Source organism: Ornithorhynchus anatinus, chromosome 12 (genome assembly GCF_004115215.2).
Source record: "Ornithorhynchus anatinus isolate Pmale09 chromosome 12, mOrnAna1.pri.v4, whole genome shotgun sequence".
Classification (NCBI taxonomy): domain Eukaryota; kingdom Metazoa; phylum Chordata; class Mammalia; order Monotremata; family Ornithorhynchidae; genus Ornithorhynchus; species Ornithorhynchus anatinus.
This window is the reverse complement of record NC_041739.1, coordinates 55,953,815-55,978,943: the sequence shown is the minus strand read 5'-3', so window position 1 is coordinate 55,978,943 and position 25,129 is coordinate 55,953,815. Positions and strand designations below refer to the sequence as shown.

General features: G+C 60.7%; 2 protein-coding genes, 2 long non-coding RNA genes and 1 other non-coding gene across 14 annotated transcripts in view; 1 reads left to right on the top strand and 4 right to left on the bottom strand.

Annotated features, from left to right (window-relative positions):
* Window positions 1-642, bottom strand: part of LOC114815459 — a 37,470-nt gene extending 36,828 nt beyond the window's left edge. For both annotated transcript variants that reach the window (XR_003763248.2, XR_003763247.2), the window contains exon 1: window positions 556-642. This is a non-coding gene — a long non-coding RNA (uncharacterized LOC114815459). The remainder of the gene's footprint in view (window positions 1-555) is intronic.
* Window positions 1-2,099, top strand: part of CDS1 (CDP-diacylglycerol synthase 1) — a 46,973-nt gene extending 44,874 nt beyond the window's left edge. The window contains exon 13 of the mRNA XM_029076497.2: window positions 577-2,099. Within this exon, the coding sequence (XP_028932330.1) occupies window positions 577-709 (133 nt within the window). The 3' untranslated portion in view covers window positions 710-2,099. The remainder of the gene's footprint in view (window positions 1-576) is intronic.
* On the bottom strand, window positions 887-13,584 carry LOC120638718. Its single transcript, XR_005660611.1, has 2 exons — window positions 12,498-13,584; window positions 887-2,064 (listed from the first exon to the last, which is right to left on the bottom strand). It is a non-coding gene; the product is annotated as an uncharacterized LOC120638718 (long non-coding RNA).
* LOC114815838 lies at window positions 13,257-13,394 on the bottom strand. Its single transcript, XR_003763640.1, has one exon. It is a non-coding gene; the product is annotated as a small nucleolar RNA SNORA7 (small nucleolar RNA).
* A 1,875-nt stretch (window positions 13,585-15,459) lies between the features above and the next one.
* The window catches only part of WDFY3 (WD repeat and FYVE domain containing 3), a 300,170-nt gene continuing 290,500 nt past the window's right edge, over window positions 15,460-25,129 (bottom strand). For all 9 annotated transcript variants that reach the window (XM_029076970.2, XM_029076971.2, XM_029076964.2 and 6 more), the window contains 10 exons: window positions 24,757-24,904; window positions 23,938-24,092; window positions 23,604-23,762; window positions 22,054-22,233; window positions 19,991-20,173; window positions 19,740-19,836; window positions 19,093-19,482; window positions 18,619-18,730; window positions 18,265-18,462; window positions 15,460-17,623 (listed from right to left, as the gene is read on the bottom strand). In XM_029076970.2, the coding sequence (XP_028932803.1) occupies window positions 17,503-17,623; window positions 18,265-18,462; window positions 18,619-18,730; window positions 19,093-19,482; window positions 19,740-19,836; window positions 19,991-20,173; window positions 22,054-22,233; window positions 23,604-23,762; window positions 23,938-24,092; window positions 24,757-24,904 (1,743 nt within the window). In that variant the 3' untranslated portion in view covers window positions 15,460-17,502. The remainder of the gene's footprint in view (window positions 17,624-18,264; window positions 18,463-18,618; window positions 18,731-19,092; window positions 19,483-19,739; window positions 19,837-19,990; window positions 20,174-22,053; window positions 22,234-23,603; window positions 23,763-23,937; window positions 24,093-24,756; window positions 24,905-25,129) is intronic.

The window sequence follows — 25,129 nt, the reverse complement described above, 5'->3', positions numbered from 1 at the left end:
TTTCCGAGTTATACCGCCCCCAGGGTGGTTGGGACCTTTGCCGCGCAACTGAGCCTCCCCCTGCCCCCCCAAGCGTGGGATGATTTCACACCTGAGCGCACTGCTTTCCAATCAGTCGGTGGATCGTAGTTCCTTGCCGGTTGCCCCTGCCCCCGGCCCCAAGAGAGGAGGGGGCCGGCCCGGTTGAGCGAGCACCAGCTTCTGTGAGCCATCGGGTAGCCTTCCACTTACCCCCTCCACCTACCCCATTGACACCGCGAACCGTTCTCCTGTCTTGGAAACCCTTTCCTACCTCACCCCTCAGGGACCTCGAGCTCCGGTCTCTTTCCCCTCTGCCCCGTCCAGGAGGCTCGGTTCTAGGCCCCCGGCTCCTGCATGCTCCCTCCCGGAGGGTCGGTCGGTAGGTATTCGAGTGCTTCGTATGCGCACGGCATTAGTACTGAGCGCTCCGGGAGAGCACGGTACACCCGGGTCGGAAGACACGCCCCAATAGGGACGTCGTCCCGCTCACCCCCCCCCCCCCGCCCGCCGTCCCGCCCGCAGCTCCGCAACCACCTGTTTGTGTTTGACTCCCAGGGGGCCGAATCCCAGCAGAGTGCTCCAGCAGCTCCTGGTGCTCCAGCCCGAGCAGCAGTTAAGCATCTACAAGACGCTGAAATCCCACTTGATCGAGAAGGGTATCCTCCGGCAGCCCTCCCCGCGGGCGTAGCGGGGGCCGGTTCGGGGTTCGGCCGACTCGAGGCGCCGAGGAACCGACCGGGCATCCGTTCAGGCGAGGGGCTGCGAATCTGGAGGCGGTGGAGGTCTTTAAGACTCGAACGTTTCTCTGCTGAAATTACTGTGAATATTTAAACGAGCTGATGACCCGCGATGTAGAATTAACAGATTGCCTGCAAAAATATACTGTATTTTCTCTAACGTGCACCTTCTCCTCTGATCTCGACAGAGCCTCCCGCGAGGACTTGTTTCAGAACTGTCCGACGTAATGAGAGGAGTGAACCGAGGAGGCGTTGGGAGGGCGCTGTCGGGCGTGCGGGTGGGCAGCCCCCACCCCGAACGTTAACCTGTGGTACGAAAGACCACCGGTTCTTTCCGGAGTTGTCCGGTTCGAGGCTGACGCAAGCAGAGCCGGGTTCCTCCGTCCAGGGTCGGCGGAGTGGTGGCGTGGCCGGGGAGCCGTCTGCCCCGAGGCTAGTTGGGAAACAGGTCCGTCGATTTGGGGGAGGGGGCGTTTGTCGCCCGGGGCGGGCGGTCAGTCCGACCGCTTCGAAAGAGACGGCTCCGGCAAACGTTCCCCGGGACAGCCGGTGGATTCCATCCTGGGGAAAACGGGGCCGGGGCCGGGCCCGAGGAGGGATTTCCGGGCCCTCTCTGTGCCGGCCTGTGTCGGAATTCAGCAGGCGGGGGCATCCGGGCCAAAACGACGATAGCGAGCCTCAGAGAGAATGAGGCCCGGCGTCTGAGCCGTCATCTTAGCTCATCCGTCCGGTTTTCCCACCGACCCTCGAAAACGGGTCTCTCCCGGAGTGACTGGGGACTGAGCTCCGCGGTCCGGAGCCGGGCGCAGACCCGGCCCCTCCTGCTGCCCCCCGGCCCGCAACCGGGGCCTCGGGCGGTGTGGGAACGATCCATCCGGGCGCAGAAACCAGTCTCCACCCATCTGGGGTCTTAAGCTTGGTGAAAGGGGTGGGGGCGGCGGAGGGGATGAAGGGACATTCCACCCTTTCTCCCAAAGCCCTCGTTTTGCAGGAAACTGGTGCTTCTTTGGGTTAGAGTAGGGAGAGGCAGGCTGGGAATCAGTTGCTGAGCGAGTGGGGTCCCGCCAGGGCTCGGCCCCTCTGCGCTCTCCCTGGGAAGGTTAAAGCCCTCCGGAATCAATCCTCCCCGAATGGGAGGAACACGTGAACACCTTCTCTTTGGTGGGAGGGACGCCGGAAGCGGAGGCGATTCAGGTTTTCGGGAATGAATGTAAATAGGCTCCTTTTGCTCGGTGCCGTCTCTGGCCGCATTTTATGCTTCCAGCTGGATTGGAGCTAAAATTCAGAACTGCTGCTTGCTCTGACTCTGGGCAGGAAGAAAATAAAGATGTTTTTAACAAACGTCATGCAATGAATTTGAGTTTTTTTGTGGTGGTCTTTTTTTTAGTCACAGCAGGCACGGGGTATTCCTTTTAGGCGATACCCACGATGGAAGGTTACTAAGATAATGGACACGATCTGAAAAAAACCTTGCGTTTTATAAGCGGACTGGGGGGAGGATGACAGCTAAAAGCGATAATCCAGAATTTTGATTTTTCACACAGTGGGTAGAGCATTTAACCCGATTTGGGATCTTACTGGAAAAGAGAGAAAACAAGATACTCTCAACTCAGTTTCCAGAGTTTAGAACATTCAGGCCCGAATCAATTCGGTGATAGAAGTTGGGCGGGATGAGGTGGGCCCATTAGCATCGTTCCAGGCTGTGAAATGCCGGAATCGGCCCTGGAAAAACATTTTTCTGGGAGGGAACATCCATCCGGTACGGAGGGCGGCTCTGACTTTTGTAGTGGGCCAAGTTAAAACACGGAGGCGTCCTGCACGCCCTCACGTACCTTTCAAGAGAAATTCAAAGTGAAATCCTAAGGTCGCCCAGTTAACGCTCAATCACCTTGCCCCTTTCCTACTTTTCAAGAGAAATTCAAATAGAAATCCTAAGGTCGCGTTAGTTGACGCTCAATCGCCTTGCCCCTTTCCTACCTCACCTCCCTGCTTTCCCTACTACACCCAGCCTGTCCACTTTGCTCCTCTAATGGCAACCCATCACTATACCTCGATCTCGTACATCTCGCTGCCATCCTGCTTCTGGCCCGGGAAACTCCCTCCCTCTTCATCTTCATCCATTCGTTCATATTTATTGAGCGCTTACTGTGCGCAGAGCATTGTACTTAGCACCTGGGAGAGTACGGTACAACATCAGACACATTCCCCGCCCACGAAGGGCTCGCGGTCTAGACCGGAGGAGACAGACATCGTTACAGATAAATAAATGACATACGTGTACTTAAGTGCCGTGGGGTGGGAGGGTGGAACGGCAAAGGGAGCAAGCCGGGGCAACTTGCTTCACGTCCTTCAGACCCCCACCGTACTCCGCATCTTCGAAACCTTATTTAAAAAAATCTCCCCAAGCCCGTCCCCATCTAGGCCCCCGTTTCCTCTTCTCCCATTCCCTTCCGTCACCCTTACGCGCGGATCTGCTCCTTTCATTCGCCCTTCCCTGAGCCCCACGGCGCTTACCTCCTTCTCCGTAAGTTATTTATATTGCCGTCCGTCTTCCCCTCTAGACTTTAAGCTGGTCGTGGGCAGGGAATGTGTCTACCGACTCTGTCGTTATAATATTTTCCCCCAAGTGCTTAGTACAGTGCTCTGCGCACAGTAAATACAATCGATTGAGGTAAGAATTATTGTTAGGCACAGTCTAGTTCCTTGACTCTTATAATGAGTCGAGCAAAGATGAGCAAGCGGTGGCTTAACCTGCAAAGATGCACCTGAAGTGGCAGTAATTTATTAGGGGATGGGGGGTGGGGGGAGTCCTTCCTCAATTAAAATAGAGCCTCAGAGTTGAGTCTGTATTATTCTACGTGCAAAAAAACCACTTTCATCTGAAGAAAGGTATGCGTACGGATTGCTTCTAATGACGTTCCGTGGCGTGGATCCGGGGAGCGGCCCAACCCCGAGTCGACCGTTGTAACGTCTGCACTTTGGAGTGGACCGGGTTGCAAGCCAGCGACGGCCATCCTCCGCTTGCTCTTTCATTCAATCGTATTTATTGAGCGCTTACTGCGTGCAGAGAACAGTACTAAGCTCTAGGGAAAGGGTACTATAATAGCGTGGCTTAAAGGAGGGAGCGCGGGCTTGGGAGTCAGGCCACGGATTCTGATCCCGGCTCTGCCATTTGCCTGCTGCGTGACCTTGGGCAAGCCACTTAACTTCTCTGTGCCTCAGTTACCTCACCTGTAAAATGGAGATGAAGACTGGGAGCCCCACATAAGGCAACACGATTACCTTGTATCTACCCCAGTGTTCAGAAAAGTGCTTGGCCCGTAGTAAGCTCTGAACAAATAACATAATTATTAATAATATAATAATAATACAATTACTACTAAGAAACAGACACATTCCTGCCCACGACAAGCTCACAGTCTAGAGAGGGAGACAGACATTAATATAGACAAATTACAGATTCATTCATTCATTCAACAGTATTTATTGAGCGCTTGCTATGTGCAGAGCACCGTACTGAGCGCTTGGAACGAACAAGTCGGCAACAGATTGAGACGGTCCCCGGCGTCCGACGGGCTCACGGTCCGATCCGGGAGAGACGGACGGACGAGGACGATGGCGATGAATAGAGTCGAGGGGAAGAACGTCTCGTAAAAACAATGGCGACTGAATAGAGTCGAGGCGATGTACGGTTCATTAAAATAAACAGGGTAAAGAAAACATATACAGTTGAGCAGACGAGTACAGTGCTGAGGGGACGGGAAGGGAGAGGGGGAGCTAGTCATAGGTGCTACGGAGACGGGAGGGAGGATGAATGAAGGAGCGAGAAGAGCGGCACAGAAGGGAGTGGGCGAAGAGGAGAGGGGGGCTCAGTCAAGGAAGGCTTCCTGGAGGAGGTGGGCCTTTAGTAAGGTTTCGAGGGCCGGGAGAGCCGTTATCTGTCTCATAAGAGGAGGGAAGGCTCTTTGGCTGGGCGGGTCCACCTGGAAACCGAGTGTATTGTAGGAGCGCGGAATAAAGCTGACCGCCCCCCTCCCCGCCAACTGCCCCCCATCGTCCATCCATTCAATCATCCACATTACTTACTGTGCGCAGAGAAGCAGCTTGGCGTAGCGGAGAGAGCACGGGCCTGGGAGTCAAGAAGGGCCTGGGTTTATATAGTGGTATAATAATAATAATAATAATAATAATGTTGGTATTTATTAAGCGCTTACTATGTGCCGAGCACTGTTCTAAGCGCTGGGGTAGACACAAGGGAATCAGGTTGTCCCACGTGGGGCTCACGGTCTTAATCCCCATTTTACAGATGAGGTAACGGAGGCACGGAGAAGTTAAGTGACTCGCCCACAGTCACACAGCTGACAAGCGGCGGAGCAGGGATTCGAACTCATGACCTCTGACTCCAAAGCCCGTGCTCTTGCCACTGAGCCACGCTGCTTCTCGTGGTATTTACTGGTATTTACTAAGCGCTTACGACGTGCCAGGCACCGTTAAAAGCGCCGGGGTGGATCCAGGCAAATCGGTCGCAGACAGGCCCTGTCCCACCTGGGGCTCACGGTCTCAATCCCCATTTTACAGAAGAGGGAACTGAGGCCTAGAGAAGTCAGAAGGTCACGGGTTCTAATCGCGGCTCCGTCCCTTGCCTGCTGGGTGACCTTGGGCAAGTCGCTTCACTTTTCTGGACCTCAGTCCCCTCATCTGTAAAATGGGGGATTGAGACCGTGAGCCCCACGTGGGACGGGGACTGTGTCCAGCTCGATTCTTTTGGATCCCCCTCGGCGCTTAGTACAGCGCCTTTATTTGTGTTGCCGTCTTACTCCCCTCTAAACCATGAGCTCGTTGTGGGCAGGTAATGTCTCTACAACTGTTGTATTGTCCTTTCCCAAGCGCTTAGTACAGTGCTCTGCACACGGTGAGCGCTCACCAAACACGATCGAACACACAGATGAATACAGCAGGCGCTTAACGAATACCTTCATCATGATTATTATCATTTCTTGGGCGCTGGGGAGAGTACGAGGCAATAACAACCAGACACGTTCCCTGCCCGCAGCGAGCTCGCAGTCTAGAGGAGGGGAGACAGACATGAATATTAATAAATAAAGAACAAGATAGGCGCATAACATAAAGCGCACGGAGTAAGCGCTTAACTAATACCAGCATTATTATTATTATTCTCAAAGGTTTGGGGTCGGGACGGGGGAAATGAATAAAGGGAGCAAGTCGGGGCCATGTTTGGGGGGGGGGAGGATTTAGGCACGGGGTGGGGGGGGGGAGGATTTAGGCACGCGGGTTGGGGTTGCCCTAGCAACGCTTTCGGGCTGGTCCTCGTGGACGAGCTTGGCCCCCGCCCCCGGCTGGCTCTGGTAGCCAATCGGGGCGAGGAGACAGGCGGCCCAGCTGACGAGTGTCTACGTGGGTGTGTGTGTTGTGGGCCCCCCTCCCCAAACATCCTCCCCCACCCCCTCCTCCTCTCCCCCCAAAAACCCTCGTTGGGTAGGGATCGTCTGTTTGGTGCCCAATTGTAATAATAAAAATGACAGTATTTGTTAAGCGCTTCCTAGGTGCAAAGCACTGTTCTAAGCGCTGGGGGGGGGGGGCGGGATACAAGGTGATCAGGTCGTCCCACATGGGGCTCCCGGTCTTCATCCCCATTTTACAGATGAGGGAACTGGGGCAAAGAGAAGTGAAGAGACTTGCGCAAAGTCACACCGCTGACAAGTGGCGGGGCCGGAATCTGAACCCATGATCTCTGACTCCCCAGCCCGGGCTCTTTCCACTGAGCCACGCTGCTTCTCGGCAACTGTACTTTCCAAGAGTTTAGTACGGTGCTCTGCACACCGTAAGTGCTCAATAAATACGACTGGATGAATGAATTAATGAATGAACCTCCTCCTCATACCTCTTCCTCCCCTCACCTCCATTTCCCTCCCCCCTTCCCCTGCAGCCCATCTCCCCTTCCCCCCTCCTTCCCCACCGTATGTTCCCTCTCCCTCCACTCCTCTTAATAATAATAATAATAATGGCATTTTTAAAGTGCTTAGCTACGTGCCAGATACCGTACTGAGCGCTGGGGTGGAAACAAGCAGAACGGGTTGGACGCAGTCCCCGTCCCACGTGGGGCTGGCGGTCTCAATCCCCATTTTACAGATGACGTCAATGAGGCCCAGAGAAGTGAAGCGACTTGCCCCAGCTCACACAGCGGACAAGCGGCAGAGCCGGGACGAGAAGCCATGACCTTCCGACTCCCGGGCCCGGTGCTCTTCCGACTCCCGGGCCAGGCTGCATCTCTCCCCACTCTTCCTCTCCTTTTTCCCTTCCCCTCCCTATCGGTCGGTCAGCCGGATCTATCGAGCACTTACAGAGCACCGTACTGAGCGCTTGGGAGCGTGCATTTCAGCTGAGTCGGAAGACGTCCCCTGCCCGCAGGGAGCCGTCTAGAGGGGGAGACGGACATTAATGGGAAAAAATAAATTACAGATACGGACGTGAGTGCTCTGGGGCTCAGGCGGGGCCCGCCTGAGGCGCTTGACCATTTAGTCTTTATCTCCGGGCCTCTTCTCTCGCCGGCTCCTTCCGCTGCTCAAGATACGCCCGGAAGGTGGACACAAGTGGGAGTCGTTTCTTCCGGTGCTCGGCTAAGCCGAGCCATAGGTAAGCCTGCGGGATGGCAGTATTCTCGGGACAACTCTTCCTAATAATCATGGTATTGGTTAAGCGCCTACTATGTGCGCAGCACCGTTCTAAGCGCCGGGGGAGATACAGGGTCATCGGGTTGCCCCACGTGCGGCTCGCAATCTTAATCCCCATTTTGCAGATGGGGTAACTGAGGCCCAGAGAAGTTAAGTGACTCGCCCACAGTCGCACAGGTGACAAGCGGCAGGGCCGGCATTCGAACCCACGACCTCTGACTCCCAAGCCCGGGCTCTTGCCCCTGAGCCGTGCTCTCCGCCACCTATCTGCTCTGTGATCTTGAGCCAGTCACACAACTTCTCTGTGTCTCAGCTCCCCCCTCTGTAAAATGGGGATTAAGACTGTGAGCCCCACGTGGGGCAGGGACTGTGTCCAACCTGATTAGCCTGTAGCGCTCAGTACAGTGCCTGGCACTCAGTCCGTGCTTGACAAATACCATCGTGATTAATAATAACAATAATAATGGTAACGACAGGACTTGGAACTTGGTAAGTGCTTAACCGATACCGCTATTATTACAATGATAACAGTAACGACAATAATGACAGCCTTCCAGCCGAGGCCCGACTAGAGCCTCTCCAAGAGGCTACGGTCGGGTAATGATAATAATGACGTTGGTATCTGTTAAGCGCTCACTATGTGCCGAGCACCGTTCTAAGCGCTGGGGTAGACACGGGGGGATCAGGTTGTCCCGCGTGGGGCTCACAGTCTCTCCCGGGTGTCGGCCGTCGAGCCCGGGGTGGCTCTTGACCCCTGGCCCACATCTGTTTTGTTCTGTTTCGCTCTGCTGTCTGTCTCCCCCATTTAGACTGCGAGCCCGTCGTCGGGCAGGGATTGTCTCTATCCGACGCCGAATCGTGCGTTCCAAGCGCTCAGTACGGTGCTCTGCACATAGTGAGCGCTCAGTAAATTCATTCATTCATTCAACAGTATTTATTGAGCGCTGACCACGTGCGGAGCACTGCACTAAGCGCTTGGAATGGACACATCGGTAACAGATATACTACTGAATGAATGAATGAATGAATGAATGAATCCTGCCCCTGGCCCACAACGCCCTCCCCTCCTCGAATCCAACAGGCAATGACTCTCCCCCCTTTGAAAGCCTGATTGAAGGCACATCTCCTCCAGGAGGCCTTCCCAGACTAACCCTCCCCCCCCCCCCGCCTTCTGCATCGCCCCGACTTGCTCCCTTTGTTCCTCCCCCCTCCCAGCCCCACAGCACTTACGTACATATCTGTCATTTATTTATTTCTACTGATGTCCGTCTCCCCCTCTCTAGGCTGTAAGCTTGTTGTGGGCGGGGAATGCGGCTGTTTATTGTTGTATGCGCTCTGCAGACGCTCGGTACAGCGCTCTGCACACAGGACACAATCGATAAACACAACCGAATGCACGAATGAACCGAGGCCTGCCGTACCCTGGGCAAATCTCTGCACGAAACAGAAACTTCTCACTCTAGGCTTCGAGGCCGTCCATCACCTGGCCCCTTCCTACCTCTCCTCCCTTCTCTCTTTCCACCGCCCGCCCCGCACCCTCCGCTCCTCCGCCGCCCGCCTCCTCGCCGTCCCCCGTCCTCGCCCGTCCCGCCGCCGACCCCCGGGCCGCGTCCTCCCGCGGTCCCGGAACGCCCTCCCTCCTCGCCTCCGCCAGACTCATTCTCTTCCCCTCTTCGAATCCCTACTTAAAGCTCACCTCCTCCGAGAGGCCTTCCCACGCTGAGCTCCCCCTTTCCCTCTGCTCCCTCTACGCCCCCCCCCCCCTTCGCCTCTCCGCAGCTAAACCCTCTTCTCCCCCCTTTCCCTCTGCTCCTCCCCTCGGCGCCGTACTCGTCCGCTCGACCGTACATTATCTTCATCACCCTATTTATTTTGTTCAATGAGATGTACATCGCCCCGGTTCTATTTATCTGCCATTGTTTTCATGAGATGTTCTTCCCCTCGATTCTATCTATCGCCATCGTCCTCGTCCGTCCGTCTCCCCCGATTAGACCGCGAGCCCGTCGGAGGGCGGGGACCGTCTCTATCTGTTGCCGATCTGTCCGTTCCAAGCGCTCAGTACGGTGCTCTGCACCTAGGAAGCGCTCAATAAATACTATCGAATGAATGAATGAATGAAATCTCAGCGGGGCCCGTGCCACGTCACCCCGGGACCGGGTGATAACAACCGCAGCGGACGAGGAGGCACGCAGGGTGAGAGTCTGAGGGGGACGGGGAGGGCGGGGATGAGGCCAGCCCAGGGGCTTCTGAGAGAAAGGAGGCCACAGCGGGACAAGGGAGCCTCTCCGGGTGGGCCCCGCTGATACGGATAGAGGGAAAGTCCAGGCTCCGGGCCTGATCGTTGCAGGGGAGGAGCCGTCGGACCGGGATTCGAAACGCTATTTACGTAGCAGCCGTCGGGGTGGGCGTCAGAGTGCTCAAGGGGCACCCGGCCAAGTACTTAGTCGATGCAGAGGGGAGAGACGAGGGAAGGCCTCCTGGAGCAGATGTGATATTAGAAGGGTTTTGAAGGTGGGGAAAGGAGCGGACTGTCGGGTACGGAGGAGGAGGAGGAGGAGGAGGAGGAGGAGGAGGAGGAGGAGGAGGAGGAGGAGGAAGTTCCAGGCCAGAGGCGGGACGTGGGCGAGGGGTCGGTGGCGAGAAAGCCGAGATCAACGTACAGGGGATAGGTCGGCACCGGAGGAGCGAAGTGTGCGGGCCGGGTCGGGGTAGGGCATCGACAAGGTAATTTAGGAGGGGGCGAACTGATTGAGAGTCTCCTGGCTCTTCTCACGGGCCGCGCCACTTCTCTGAGCTTTAACTAAAGCAAGTCCGACAGGAGGGAGGATTTCCTGACTCACGGGGTGTGGAACTTCAGAAGGGACTCTGAAGAGGGGGAGTCTCCACCTTGAAGCCGTTGAGGAAAGATCTGGCACATAATGATAACGATGATAATAATGATGACTGTGGTATTCGTTAAGCACTTAATCTGTGCCAGTCACTGTACTAAGCGCTGGGGTGAATACCAACAAATCGGGTTGGACGCAGTCGTGTCCCGCACGGGGCTCGCGGTCTCAATCCCCATTTTACAGATGAGGGAACCGAGGCACAGAGAAGTGAAACGACTCACCCGAGGTCACGCAGAGTAGACAAGTAGCGGAGTGGGGAATCCCGCTCCTCCGGCCCCGGGGGTCGTGGCGGTCTTCTGCCTGGAGACAGAGGGCTGGACCCGGTGGTCTCCAGAGGGCCCGTGGGGCTCCAGACCCCCATGGGGGAGGGGGGGGTTCCCGGGGCTTTATGGAGGCTGGAGTCCGACTACTTATCTCCAAGATAAGGCCACCAGAGGACTCTGAACTGAGAGATTGCCCCTAGGGCCGCCGTAGTCAAGAAGCTTTCAGACGAGGGAAATGGGTCAGGACGAGCGGTTGGGGGGTCCGGCCCAGACGGGCTCCTCGGGACCCCCGCTTCTAATCCCGGCTCCGCCGCCTGCCCGCTGAGTGACCTGAGGCGGGTCACTTTTAACTTCCCTGGGCCTCGGTCTCCTCATCTGTCCGAAGGGAATACAACCCCCGGCCTCCCTTCCGCCCAGCCCTGTACGGGGCGGGCTAGGACAGGGACCTGCGTCCGACCTGATTATCTTGTGTCCTCCGCCCCGTGCTTGGTACAGCGCTCGGCACAGAGCGAGCAATCACCGTCGTCAGTGCTCTGATGACTTCCTCGTCCGCTGGAGGCCGATTAACCTTGGGACCCGAGCTCGCGGTGGCCTCCGAGAGCGCCGATGAGCCACTTCCCCGTCCCCTCCGGGCCCGACAACTGGGCCCAGTCTCCGGGGGCCCGGCCCCGTCGGCCTGACCGCGAGGCACGGGAGGACCGCGCCTCGCTGACCGACAGGAGGGGCGCCCCCGGGTGCCCACAGCTGACCGCTGAATGGTCGGGGGGGGGGGGCTGGGCCGGGGGCCTCCGGGGACCGGCCGGTATGAGGAGGTGCAGGTGATGGCACCGGGGCTAGTGGCCCTGATAATAATGATAATTAATAATAATAACGATAATTGTGGTATTTGTTAAGCACTTACTATGTGCCGGGCACCGTACTGAGTGCTGGGGTGGGTGCAAGCAAAATCGGGTGTAAACTCATCTCTAGACTGTAACCTCACTGTGGGCAGGGACCGTGTCCGTTATACCATTGTCGTCTCCCAAGCACTCGGGACAGTGCTCTGCTTTCAGTAAGCGCTCAGTAAATACGATCGACCGACCGACACGGTCCCTGTCCCGCACGTGACTCCCAGTCTCCATCGCCATTTTACAGATGAGGAAACCGAGGCCCAGAGAAGCGAAGCGATCTGCCCAAGGTCGCCCAGCAGACACGTGGCCGAGCCGGGATCAGAACCCAGGTCCTTCTGACTCCCAGGCCCGGGGTCTATCCGCTAGGCCGCGTCCTGAGCCGATCCCCGCCTCGGCCCGGCCACACGGGCAGCCCGTCGCCCTGCCGAGGAGATCCCGCTGACCGGAGCTGGGCCGAGGACGCTTTAGGTAGCTGTTGCGGGGCAGGTGAGGGCTGGGAGCCCGAGGCTCTAATAATAGCAATAGTTCTCAACTGTATATATTTTCGTTACCCTATTTATTTTGTTAATGAATTGTACATCGCCTCGATTCTATTTAGTTGCCATTGTTTTTACGAGATGTTCTTCCCCTTGACGCTGTTTAGTGCCATTGTTCTTGTCTGTCCGTCTCCCCCGATTAGACTGTAAGCCCGTCAAACGGCAGGGACTGTCTCTATCTGTTGCTGACCTGTTCATCCCAAGCGCTTAGTACAGTGCTCTGCACATAGTAAGCGCTCAATAAATACTATTGAATGAATGAATGAATAAAAGTCACGAACATGGTGGTATTTTCAAGGGCCCACACTCGCGCCGAGCACTACACTGAAGTGCTGACGCTGATACCGGGTCATCGGATCAGACACGGTCCCTGCCCGCCCCGGGGATCGCGGTCCGAGGAGGGAGAAGAGGAACCGAATCCCCAAATTACAGATGAGGAAACTGAGGCAGGGAGAAGTGAAGGGACTTACCTGAGGTCAAACAGGAGGCCAGCGGCAGCGCCGGAAGGAGAACCCGGGTCCTCTGACTCCCAGGCCCGGGCTCTTTCCGCAAGGCCGCGTTGCTTCGGGGCCGCTCGTTTCCGCCTGCCTAAGTGGCGGTCGTCCACTCGTCTTATCTGTGCCGCCCGGCGACCGAGCTCTCGCCCGATGCTGCTCACCGCCTGGATTTCAGGGCTTTGCTGTCAGTTATCCTGTCGTCGTCATCCATGGCGTCTTCTGCGTTCTTACCGCGTGCAGCGCGGGGGACCGTCCCGGGCGATTTGTCGTCGGTGCTGATAAAGTAGTTCCGGGAGCTGGTTTGTCTCTGAAGTCGGTCCGGGGCTCCCAGCCCACAGACGGTTGGATTTCGCCACGTTCCGGGAGGCCGCCGGTTTGGGATCGGAGGTCCCCCGCCACCCCCGTCGCCAGTCAGGTTTGCGGCCTCCGGCCTTTACGGTCCCCCTTTCTAGCTCGTTTTCCCAAGCCCCGAACACGGGGCTCCGCCCAGAGAAAGCGCTCCGTAAATACCCCCCGACGGAGGTCCGCTGTCTTATGCCGTCGAGTCGTTTCCGACCCGCAGCGACACCACGGGCACACTCTCCATCCGCAACCCTTCCGGGAGTGGATCCGTAGAGTCTCCTTGGTAAAAATCCAGAGGCGGTTTACCGTCGCCTCCTTCCGCGCGGTAAACTCGAGTCCCCGCCCTCGACTCTGTCCCGTGCCGCCGCTGCCCGGCACGGAGGGGTTTTGAATTGTAGCAAATGGCCTTCCACTCGCTAGCCACTGGCCAAGCTAGGAATGAGACAGACAGGCCTCTGCTTGACTCTCCCTCCCGTAGCCGAGACCGGCAGAGTACTGGAAACTCTCCAGGTGCCACCCTGAGAGGGGACCGTTCTGCCTAGGAAGCCCAATTTGGCGTTCTGTTCTGCCAACGAAAAGCTCTGGTCGTGTGGAGGGCTCCCCAGATCTAAGCTGATACTTGGCTACCGTTTTCTTCAGACCATTTTTTCCGTGGTATTTCTGAATCGCTTACTACGAGCCAGGCGCCGTGCTAAGCGCCGGGATAGATACGAGCTTAATCGGGTTAGACAAAGTCCCCGTCCCACACAGCGCTCCCAGCCTTAATCCCCGTCTTACAGATAAGGTCATGGGTTCGAATCCCCGCTCCGCCGTTTGTCAGCCGTGTGACTGTGGGCAAGTCACTTCACTTCTCTGTGCCTCGGCTCCCTCATCTGTAAAACGGAGATTAACCGTGAGCCTCACGTGGGGCAACCTGATCGCCCTGTTTCTCCCCCAGCGCTGAGAACAGTGCTCTGCACATAGTAAGCGCTTAACAGATACCAACATGATTAGTATTATTATTATAAGGGAACTGAGGCCCAGAGAAGTGAAGTGACTTGCCCAAGGTCACCTGCAGACAACTGGCAGAGCCGGGATCAGAACCAAGGTTCTCTGACCGCTGGGCCCGCGCCGCTAGCCCTGGCTGCTTTTTGTCGGTTTTCGAATCTGGGTCTTCGTCTCCCAACCGGACCCGCGGCCGTGCCGCAGCCGTCCCCTCAAACTGGACGGCTGCTCCGAAGACGGTGCCTCTCTGTCAGCTGTCCCGACCCCAGCGGGACTGGGGTCCCTCGCTCCGACGGGGCGGCTGACGGGGGAATGTGTCCGTTTATCGTTTTACTGTGCTCTCCCAAGCGGTGCGGCGCTCTGCAATAAATACGGTCGACTGACCTGGCCGCTTCGCTCTTTTTCCGGCAGCGCGACCGCTGAAGCCCCGCTACAGACCACGCTGACGGCTCCCTCTTCACTCCGTCGGTGGGTCCGGCGGTGTTCCGTGGGTCCTTCTGGCCTTGCCGATGGACGACGACGGAGTCTATGAGGTGCCACTCTAATAAGAAGAAGAACACCGCCATTCGTTAAGCGCTTACGACCGCCGATAACCAGGGCACCCACGGCTTCTATGGCCCGAGGGTTATTTTTCTGTCATCGCACCGTGAAGTTAAAAGACCAGCGGGTGTGGCCTTCTGGGGGAGGTGGGCAGTGTACAGCGCACCTCTTCTCTCCCCATCTCCCTTGCGGGGGGCGCGGTACAAAGGAGGATGGTAACCGGTAAGGAGAACTCCGTCAGACCCGGCCCCCGTCTCCGTCTCGCGATCTAAGAGGGAAAGGGTGTCGAGTCCCCATCTCGCCGAGGAGGAAACCGAGGCCCGGAGAAGTCGGGCGGCTCGCCCGAGGTCACACGGGAGGAAAGCGGCAGGGCCGGCATCAGAACCCCGATCCACGCACTCCCTGGCCCGTGTGGTGCCCTTCCCGCTGGGCCGTGCTGCCTCCCACGGGTCGGTAACCCGAGCGGCCTACTGGAACCGGACCAAGCAGCGAGGGAAAGGAGTGACCTAGGGTGGCGAAGCAGCGGGTTTTTTTCCCCACTCGGGGCGAGGATGGGTGCTTTCCCCGCCCTCCCCTTCCTCCCTCCCTGCCGGACGCTGAAGCGGGCCGGGCCGGAAATAGCCAGTGAGGGCAGTGGACGCTGGCTAACTCCCCCCCGCCCCCACCCCGTTTGGCAAGAGAGGTCTTCCTTCGTGGCCCGGCTGGTGAGGAAGGAGAAGAGGCCGGAACCGACAGACCCCCGGGGGGGGGGGGAGGGGGTCACCCTGGCGGGACGGGCGTTGCGGCCCAGCGGGCAGGGCCCGGAGTCGGAAGGACCCGGGTTCTGATCCCGGCTCCGCCGCCGGTCTGCCGCGGGACCCCGGGCAAGTCGCTTCACTCTTCTATGCCTCGGGTACCTCATCTGTAAAGCGGGGAGGGAGACCGTGAGCCCCAGGTTGTGCGGGGGGGGACCGCGTCCAACCCGATCGGCCGCTGTCTGCCCCGGCGCTCAGAACGGCGCCCGGCAAGTAGTAGGCGTTTAACACACACCCGAAGAAAAAGAGACGAGGAAGGTGCGAAGGGACGGCCGTTGGTGGTAAATAGCAGGTATTTATTTGAAATGAAAAAAAATACTTAGATACCTGATCTATTGCATTTACTCATGTATTGTAGTTGTGTTACTCTATCTTTTTGCATCAGAGACAAATATACAGTGAACATTCAGAGATCACACATCGCACACTAGATAGTAATTTTTCAGGCCTTCGACGTAACCACCAAAAAAAAAAACAGATATCGGATTCTGCGGTATGGTACAAAATTCCACAATCCGGTCTTCGCCAGTTTCTTCGGTCGACTTCGGTCGCTGTACAGAGGGCCTTCGACTAGGGCATACGAGTTAATAACGGGACGAAAAAATATACATTGCACTGACACAAAAAGTCAGCTGTGTTAATAGTCATGCAACAAGTAACCCAACTTGCTGAAATTAAAAATACTTTCTAAAAACAGTTTTAACTGCATAAATAGTTTATACACAGTTCATTTACCGGAACGAAATGAAGTCTTTAAATGATACAAAGCAAAAAATAAGTTTCTACCGATTTTATACATAAGAAAGTGCAAAATAACTTATCTAAAGTGTTTCGCTATTGACCGGGTGGAGAAGGGCTGCAGGTCTTGCCTTTGGAAACGGGATTTCTCTGGCGGCCGCGGGCCTGGGAGGCTGTGGGGGGTCTTCGCCGAGAACGCGGACCGCCGTGGAACCGGGGAGACGACGGAATTCGGCTCGAGGCGTCTTTTACGTGGCAAACGTGAAGCTGTCCCGAGGAACTGAAATCAGATTCTCATTTCTGCTTCTGCTTCAGAAATCAGAAAAACGGTGCCGACGGTCAATCCTCCCACGTCGCCAATAGGACGGAGGGGTCCTGCGGGGAGTGGGGGGGCGGTTTGGGGCCCCCCCCGCCCCGGTGCCCTTTCCCGGCGAGGCTGAGCCGCCCCGACTCTCGGCGAGAAGGGGAAGGCGCCGTTTCCACCTGCGGAGAAGGGAAGGCCTCCTCCGCCCCGCCCTCGTCGGAGAGACGGAAGTAGCATTCGCGGTCCGCTCGGCGAGACCGGGTCCGGAAGAGGGGCTGTGGGTCGCCACGGCGTGGTAAGGCACTAACGCAGCCTTGCTAGTTCCCCGGGACCAGGGAGGGGCGGGCCCGGCAGGCCCTCGGCCCCCCGTCACCCGAACGCGTCCGCGGCGGAACGTGGGACCCCCGTGAGGTCCGACGGTCGGGGTCGGGGCGGGCCCGTCCCCCCGGCTCCCGCCCTTCCGGCCGACCGGGCCGTGCCCGGGAGGGAGCGTCCGTCTCGGCGGCGGCACGGGCGGTCGGAGCTCACGCTTCGGGATCCCCCCCGGAGGCCGGCAACACCGTGATCCGAGACGGTCGGCCGAGCCCGCGGCACCGGAGGCGACGTGGTGGGGGCGAGGGGGCGGACGGGACCCCCGCCGCTCCTTCCCCTCCGCCGTCCCGCGCGCCGCGGGACAAGTCGCCGGAGGGTCGCCCCCCCGGGGCCGTCCCGTGCAAGTCCGCTCCTGGGGGCCGGGTAGAGAGATCCACCGAAGGGTCACCGGCCGCCCCCTATACCCAGCCCGGGGCCGACGGAGCGGAGGAGACCCGGGGGCAAGCCTCGGCCGGTGGGGGGTGGGAGGGAGACGCTCGCCCGGAGCAACGGGAAGAGATGAGAGATGCCAGACAGACGCTCCGTCGGCGGGTACGTTAGTGGTTAATCCGCTGTCCCGTGTTACGGTCGGCAAAGTAAGTCTGGGTTTAGATAAAAAGGCCATCGACCTATTTACAATATACACAGGGGCCGGCCCGGAAGGCCGCCGCCTCACGGTCCCGGCTCCGGGCCTCCGTCCCCCGTCCCCCGCCCCGACGCGGGCAGCGTCTCTACGGGGGGAGAGGCGGGACGAGGGAGCGGAGCGGCTGCCGTCCCCGCTCGCTCGCGCGCCGGGCCGGGCGGGGGCGCCGGGCCCTCCGGGCCTCTCGTGTCCAGTGCCCGACCCTCGCGGGGCCGCCCTCCCGCCCGCCCGCGGTACGGGGACGAGTGTAGACGGAGATGGGCGGGGAGGGGGGCGGGCCGGTCAGTGGCGCGAGCCGTCCTCTGGCCCCCTCTCGTGCTGCAGGTTGTAGTAACAGTTCTGGCAGACGCGCACCGGCGACGAGATTTTCAAACGCTTGATTTCCGACTGGAAACGGCTGCACCTGGAGGGGACCGAGGGGCCGCCGCTCAGCGACCGCGACCGTGCGCGCGTGTGTCCGGGGGGGAGGGGGGGGAGGCGGGAGGGGCAGGCGCTCCCCGTGAGCGACCCCGAGGAGGGCCGGGGTTAGAGCAGAGAACCCACTTGCCATCGCCCAACCCCCGCGGGGCACCTACCCAGACGCTGCCCCGGGGCACGGTGGCTAGAGCCCGGGCCGGGGAGCTCGAGAGACTCGGGTTCTAATCCCGGCTCCGCCACGCGTCCGCGCGTGACCTGGAGCTTCGCTTCTCCGTGCCTCAGTTCCCCGGTCTGGAAAACGGGGACTGAGACCGTGAGCCCCACGCGGGACACGGGCCGTCCGACCCGACAGCTCCGCATCTAGCCCGGCGCTCAGAACGGGGCTCGGCCTACGGCAGGCGCTTAACGGACACCCGTGATGACCATTTCCTCTTTCGGCTCGGACTCTGAGGTGGGCAGGGGGCTGGATGCGGGCCCCCCGGGCCCCGGGGACAAGGGGATCGGGCCAGGGACCCCCTCCTCTCCTGGTCCCGGGCCTCTTCCGCTGGCGGACCTGGGGATGGAGTGGGGGCAGGACCTCCGGGACTCCGCCCTCCGCCCGCCCGCGGCCCGGGGCTCGCGACTCACTTCTGGCAGAAGAGCTGGCCGCAGTTCCTGCAGTGGTGGCGGCGCTCGGTGAGGGAGAAGCGCACGGCGCAGCCCGAGCAGCTGTCCCCGCCCTCGTCCTTGACCCAGTGGTCGGCGGCCGAGCGGCCGGGCTGGTCGCTCACGGACCAGCTGAACACTCGGCCCCGGCTGTCTCCCACCAGGATCCGGCTGTGGTCCCTGCGGGGAAACCGGAGACGCGTGGCGGGGCCCGCGCCGCCCCTCCCGCCGCCCGGGTCCACCCCATCTGCGGGGCGGCTTCCGCCTCGCCCCCCTCCGGCCTCGAGCTCCGAGCGAGGGGACCGAGGGGGTGGGGAGCGGGCGCCGGCCACTCACTTGGAAACGGCCAGGGCGGTGATTTCGGCCGGGTGGGCGTTGTCCTTGCGGTCGAAGGCCGTGTGCATCGTGAGCTTGCTCCGGAACACCAGCTGCCTCTCCCACCGGTAGCCTGGACGGGAACGGCATCCCCCGGGGGTCAGCGCGCCGGCTCCCCCTCCCCCCCCCCCCGGGTCCCTAAAGCTTCAGGACGCTGCCCTCGGCGGGGCGTCGGGGAGGGAGGAGCCCCCGGCCACGGACCTCCCCCCGGCGGGAAAGCGTAAGGCGAGGTGGGAAGCGTGAGGTGGCTCCCGCCAGGGTGGGAGGAGCCGGACCCAGGGGAAGGTCACGGCTCCCGGCCCTCCCCGCTTCACCCCGAGCCCCGCGAGGGGGCGTACGGCACTGTGTGCGGGCAGGGAGGGGCAGCGGGAGGGCGGCACCCGGCCGACCGGGCCCGAGCCTCTCCGGGGGAGAGGGGTTCTCGGCGCAGCTCACCCGGCTTGAGCTTGCTGTAGGGCCGGCCGTCTCCGGGGTGGGGGTGCGGGCGGGAGCCGGCGGGCGGAATCGGCGGGCGCGGCCTTCCCTCCGAGTAGTTGACGAAGACGAAGCCGTCCCTCTCGTCCAGGCTGAGCTGGCCGGACCAGCGCCGCGGGTCCTCCGGGCCGCCGTCGGCCACGGACCAGACGGCCGTGGCCCGGGCCGAGCTCGCCCGGGGCCGGGGGCTGGGCCGGGGGCTGGGCCGGGGGCTGGGCCGGGGGCTGGCGCCGCCGGGAGAGCCGGACGGCGGGTCCCGCGGGTCCCGCGGTTCCGCGGGCTTCGGGTCCCGGCCGGCCCCCGGCTCCTCGGCCTCCGAGTCGCTGCTGTCCTCGTCCGCGGCTTCCCGCCCTAGGGAGAGGGAGGAGGAGGAGGGGGGAGCCCGGCTGCTGACTCCCTCCGGCGGTGGGCGGGGAAGGGGCCGGCCGTGATTTCCCGGTGCTCGGCGAGCGCTTCTCTGGCCCCGATCCCCGTTCGAGATCGGCGGGCCGCAGCCCGGGGACGCCCGGCCCCGGCTCCGGCCCGTCGGCCTCCCGGCCCCGTCACCCTCCCGGCCCCGGCCGGGCCCGCGGCCGGCCTCTCCCGCTCGCGTGGGGAAAGCGCGGTACCTATCTGAGCTTCTGGGCAATCTTCGTGCAGCTGCAGAGCCTCCGCGGGTTCGGGGGCCGGGGTCTCAGGGACCTGCAGGAACTCCATCCTCCAAAACTGAGGGGGCACGAGCGACGAGGACGAGGAGACACGCACGTGCGCGCAGACGGACACACGGAGACGGGGGGGAGTTGAGGCCGGGCCCGACGGCCGAGCCGGCCCCGGGAGAGCCCCGCCGCCCGGACCCCCCCGACCCCGAGCGCCGACTCACCCGGACCACTCCGTCGGAATGTCCCGTCACGATGACGTTCTGCGTGTCCCACTCCTGCATCTCGGACAGGCAGCAGCAGACGATCTGCTGGCTGCGGCCCGTGAAGGTGTTGGCGCTCACCACCGGGTTCCCGTTGATGCTCCACACGTGGATGTAGGTGCCCGCGCAGGACACGATGTCCCCCTGTCGACCCAAAGGGCGGCGTGACCTCCCCTCCCCAACTTCATCGCCCAGGGACTCCTTCCGGGCTTCCCCAGGGAGGCTGGAGACCCAGGGCTGCCTTACTTCATCTCTCTCGGCGTGTCTGCTAATTATGTCGTGCCGGACTCTCCCAACCGCTTGGTACAGTGCTCTGCGCCTGGTAAGTGCTCACAGATACCGCCGACTGACTGATTCTCTCCCTCCAGGTTCTTCTCCGGGCAACCCCAGCTTTGCACGTCCGCGGCGGCTCCAACCCCAGGACGATCCCAACCACCCGGACCCCTAAAGGTGCGGCTCGCTTTACCCCGCTGTCGAGAGCACTGACCGAGAAGCGCCGGCCTGGGAGTCGGAGGGATCTGGGCTCGGATCCCGGTCTGCCCCTCGCCTGCTGTGTGACCTTGGGCAAGTCACTTAACCGCCCTGTGCTTCAGTCTCCTCATCTGTCAAATAGGGATGCGATACCTATCCTTCCTCCCCCTTAGACCGGATGCCCCATGAGGGACAGGGAATGGATCTGATGCGACGGTACGGTGACTAGCACAGTTCTTGGACTACAGTAAGCACATGCCACCATTATTCTCTCACCTCTTCCTCCCACTTGTAATTTATTATAACGGCTGTCGCGCCGGCTGGCTCGAAAGTTCCCGGAGGGCGGGGCTCATTGACTCTATCGCGCCCTTCCATCCTCTCGGTAATATTTTTGGGGCGGCTACCCCGTGCAGAGGTAGGAGGAAGTGGGAGAGCGTAACGGGGTGGGTAGTCTGTAATCCGGGGAGGGAGGCGGATGCAAAAATATATACGAGGAGAGAGAATAGGAAGACGAGCATGTCAGCGCTGCTAAGGTCTGTGTGTGTGTGAGTATTTAAGGACACACGTAGCGAAGGGGCAGATATGAGGTGCAGGGAGAGATCCCAGACACTAGATATCTATCGCTATCGACTGCTTAATCAATCAGGGAGACTCGGTCTCCCGGTCCTGGGGAGGGCAGCCCTCTGGGCCGGTGCTGGGTCCCTGAGAGGAGGGTGCCCTGTCTGGGTTCCTCTTGAGCGTCGGGGAGGTTTCAGTCGTCGTGGTTCTCGTTAAGCGCTTACCACGTGCCAAGCCCTGTACCCAACACTGGGGTAGACAGAAGATCGTCAGACCCCACGGCGGCGGGGCGCTCGCCGTCTAGATAGGAGGGCGGGCGGGTACCGAATCCCCATTCTGCAGATGAGTGAACTGAGGCAGAGAGAAGTTAAGCGACTTAGCCGAGGTCACCCGGCAAGTAAGTGGCGGAGCTGGGATCAGAACCCAGGTCCTCTGGCTCCCAGAACCAGGGCTCTTTCCACTAGGTCACGTCGTTCCTCTTCAAGGACAGTAACGCCAAGCACTCCAGCCCCCACAGGGCCCAGCAAAGGGGATGGAGGGTTGGGAGGCCAGCAGGCACAGTGGTATTTGTTCAGCGCTTACTCTGTGCCAAGCAATGTTCTAAGCCCTGGGCTAGGTACAAGGTCATCAGGTTGTCCCACGTGGGGCTCACAGTCTTAATCCCCATTTTACAGATGAGGGAACTGAGGCGAAGAGAAGTTAAGTGACTCGCCCAAAGTCACACAGCTGACAAGTGTCAGAGCCAGAATTAGAACCCACGACCTCTGACTCCCAAGCCCGTACTCTCTCCACTAAGACACGCCGCTTCTCCAGTACAGTGCTCTGCGCGCAGGACGCGCTCGACAACTCTGACCGGATGAAAGGGGCGGGTCGAGGCGCCGAGGAGCCCCATTCGGGGGCCCCATCTGAGAAGCGCCGGGCGGAGACGCTGTCCGGGCGGAGGCAGGGTGGAGCGAGGAGCCGAGGCCCGGGGCGAGGCGGGCGAGGGGACTCACCGTCAGCTCGTTGATACAGAGGGCGGACACGGGGGCTCGGTGGCCCCGCAGCTGGGTGATGAAGGACAGCTTGTTCAGGTCCCAGATGATGCAGGTGCGGTCCCGGGAGCCGCTCACGATGATGTGATAGGCCAGGGAGGCCGTGGAGCACGTCACCGTGTCCGTGTGGCCCAGCAGGGCCTGCCCGGGCAGAGAGGAGAGCCGTCGGAGACCCCCGCCGGTGACGCCCGTTCCCCCCTTTACTCCCCCATCGGGTCCTATGCAGATTTTTCCTGCCTTCGCCCGTGGTGAGGGCGGTGGTCGGGGGGCCGGGGGGGAGGCCGTCCCCTCCCTCCCTCCCTTTCCCCTGTCAGCCCCAGGGCGAGACTCTGAGACTTTAAGCTGGCCGTGGGCAGGGACCGTGTCTGTCATATTGTTGTATTGCGCCCTCCCGAGCGCTCGGTCAGACAGTCCTATTTATTGAGCGCTTACCGTGCGCAGAGCACCACACTAAGAGCCAGCGGCTCCCGGGACCGCCCCCGCACAGAACAGTGCCCCGCCCTCACTAAGCATTCTATGAGTTGGATTGATTGAGAGGAGAGAGGGCAGGCACAGTGACGCCCCCCCCCCCCCGGGGTCACATTCTGGGGATCCGGGGGATCCGGTGGAGGCCTGGATGGACCCCCCCCTCCGCCACCCAGACTTTAAGCTCACTGTGGGCGGGGAATGTGTCCGTTTGTTGTTGTACTGTACTCTCCCGAGTGCTCAGTACAGTGCTCTGCATGCGGTAAGCGCTCAATAGATACGACCGAATGAACCGCCAGCCCACCGCGGAAAAGATGCCAAGGAATCCACCTGTTCCTGGAAACAACAGGGTTGTCTTCTGCCAATCTGGGACCTGGGTCAAAGCCTAAACAACAGTGTCCGCGCAGGGGCGAGCAAGCCCTCGGTGGCTTCCCCATCTACCTGCTATTTATCTTCACGTCTGTCTTCCCCCGCTGGATTGTAAGGTCCTGGAGGCCAGGGACCACGCCTACCTATTCTACTGTACTCTCCCAAGCGCTCAGTGCAGTAAGCGCTCAATAAATACCACTGACCGGTCGGTCTGAAGAAGAATAAACGTTGGCGCGAGAGAGACGCCCGCCTGCATCTGAGCGGTTGATTTTATCTTTTGTCAGCCTCCTCCCTGAAAGGGGGAGATCCACTCTGAATGGGTGGGTAGGGGTCAATTCAAAATCCGCGTCCAGTCGTGCTCGGCACAGTGCGGGTTTAGGGCTCTCTTGGGTTCAAATGCTGCCCTCTCTGTGGGGGGCGGAAGCGTGGAGGGACGCCCACCCAGAAGAGGCTAATCCCCTTCCACCCGTTGGTGGGTCTAGAACGGCTTTTCCCCGAGGAGCGCTCCCTCTCTTCCTCCCGCCCCCGTCAGCAGTGCCCCTTCCTCCGGAGACCAGGCAAGTCCCCTCCTCATTTTCTTGGGGCCCGGGGCGGGGGAGGTGGGAAGCGGGGACCGCCCCACCGCATCCCGTCCGGGTCTCCCCGGGGCCCCGCGCCACCCCCTCTACCCCCGTTACCTGCTTCAGCGTGAGCGTCTTGGCCTTCTCCTTGGAGGTGCCCATCTCCCAGACGCACACCACCGTGCTGGTGCCCCCCGTGATCACCAGCTTGGGGTTGGGGCAGATGGCGCACAGCACCTGGCCCCAGTCGGACAGGCACTCGTAGACCGTCACCGCCTGCCAAAGTCACCGGGCCGGTGATCCTGGGATCTCGGGCTCCCCGTCCGCCCCCCAGCGAGGACGCGAAACCGTGCCGAGGTGGCCGTCCGGTTCCCCGGGTCTTTGGGAAGGGAGCCCGCCGGACCCGCCCCCGCCCCGGCCCCCAAACCCTCGGCGCCGGCAGGCAGCCGACCTTGTCCGACTCGTAGTTGCCGAGCCTGCAGCTGAGGTCGGCGTAGCCCCAGGCGAAGGTCTTGTTCCAGGCGGGTGGGACGAGGACCTTGTTCTGCTCCACGGCCAGGACGCCCTTCTCGGTGCACACGATCTGCCCCACGGGCTCCTTGAGCTCTGAGCACGGGGAGAGCCGAGGTGGCCCATCCGTCCGTCAGCCCGAGCCGCCGCCCGGGGGCCTCGTGGTACCCGGTGTCGCCGGGTGCTGGGATGCTGGGAGAACTAGCCCGTCCACCGCCCTGATCTGGAGGCGGTCACCGATCCCCCTTACAAGCGGGTCACGATAGACTGCGCACCCGCTCTCTATTTCTCTCCTGACTTCACGGCCTCGCTCGGGGAGTGCTGGGAGAGGTGGTGTGCCAGGTATCGCCCGGGGCCCTGATACTGGGGGGCGGGAAGTGGGATAGCGAGTCCGTCCTGCGCTCCCGTTTCTTGCGTGTTGTGACCTGGGAAGGGCCCGGTGCTCCCCCTGCCTCGGCCCATCCCTGCCTGGCCTCTCTGTCCCTCCTTTCCTTCCATCCTGAGGCCCTGTGGTCACCCCAAGCTTGTTTTTAAGGGCACTTGCCAAGGGACGACAGGAGGGAAGAGGAAGTGCCCGGGAACGGCTGGGAAGAGTCTGCGGGGGGGGGGGGGGGGGGGCGGGGGCTGCCCTTGTCCCAAGCCCAACCCTTCAAGGCCGGCTTGGACAGAATTTCCTCACCCCCGGACCTAAGACGTCAAAGGCCGCGAGGGGAGGGCGATTCCCGAGAGGTGAAACGGTCCCGGTGGGCGCTCGGCTCACCTTTGACGGGCGTGAGAGGAGGCCGCAGGTTGTCCAAGTGATGGAAGAAGATCTTATCTCCCGTCGCCCCGGGCGGGGCCGAGATTCCCGCGTTCTCTCCGTTCAGGCGACTCCGCACGCGCTTCGGGGGATGGGGCTTTTTGAAGAGCTGGGGTCGGGGAGGAAAGCACGAGGGGTGGAGTTGACGAGACCCGGCTTGCGGGCAGCCCACCGGTCGGTGACCGTCACTGACCTCTGCGAGTCTTGGTGACGGGAACACTTAATTGTGGAATTCACGATCCCGAGCTCTGTGCCAAGCACTGGGCCGGATACAAGATAATCGGGTCGCACCCCCGGCGCTGTCCCAGATGGGGCTCACATTCTAAGCGTGGTC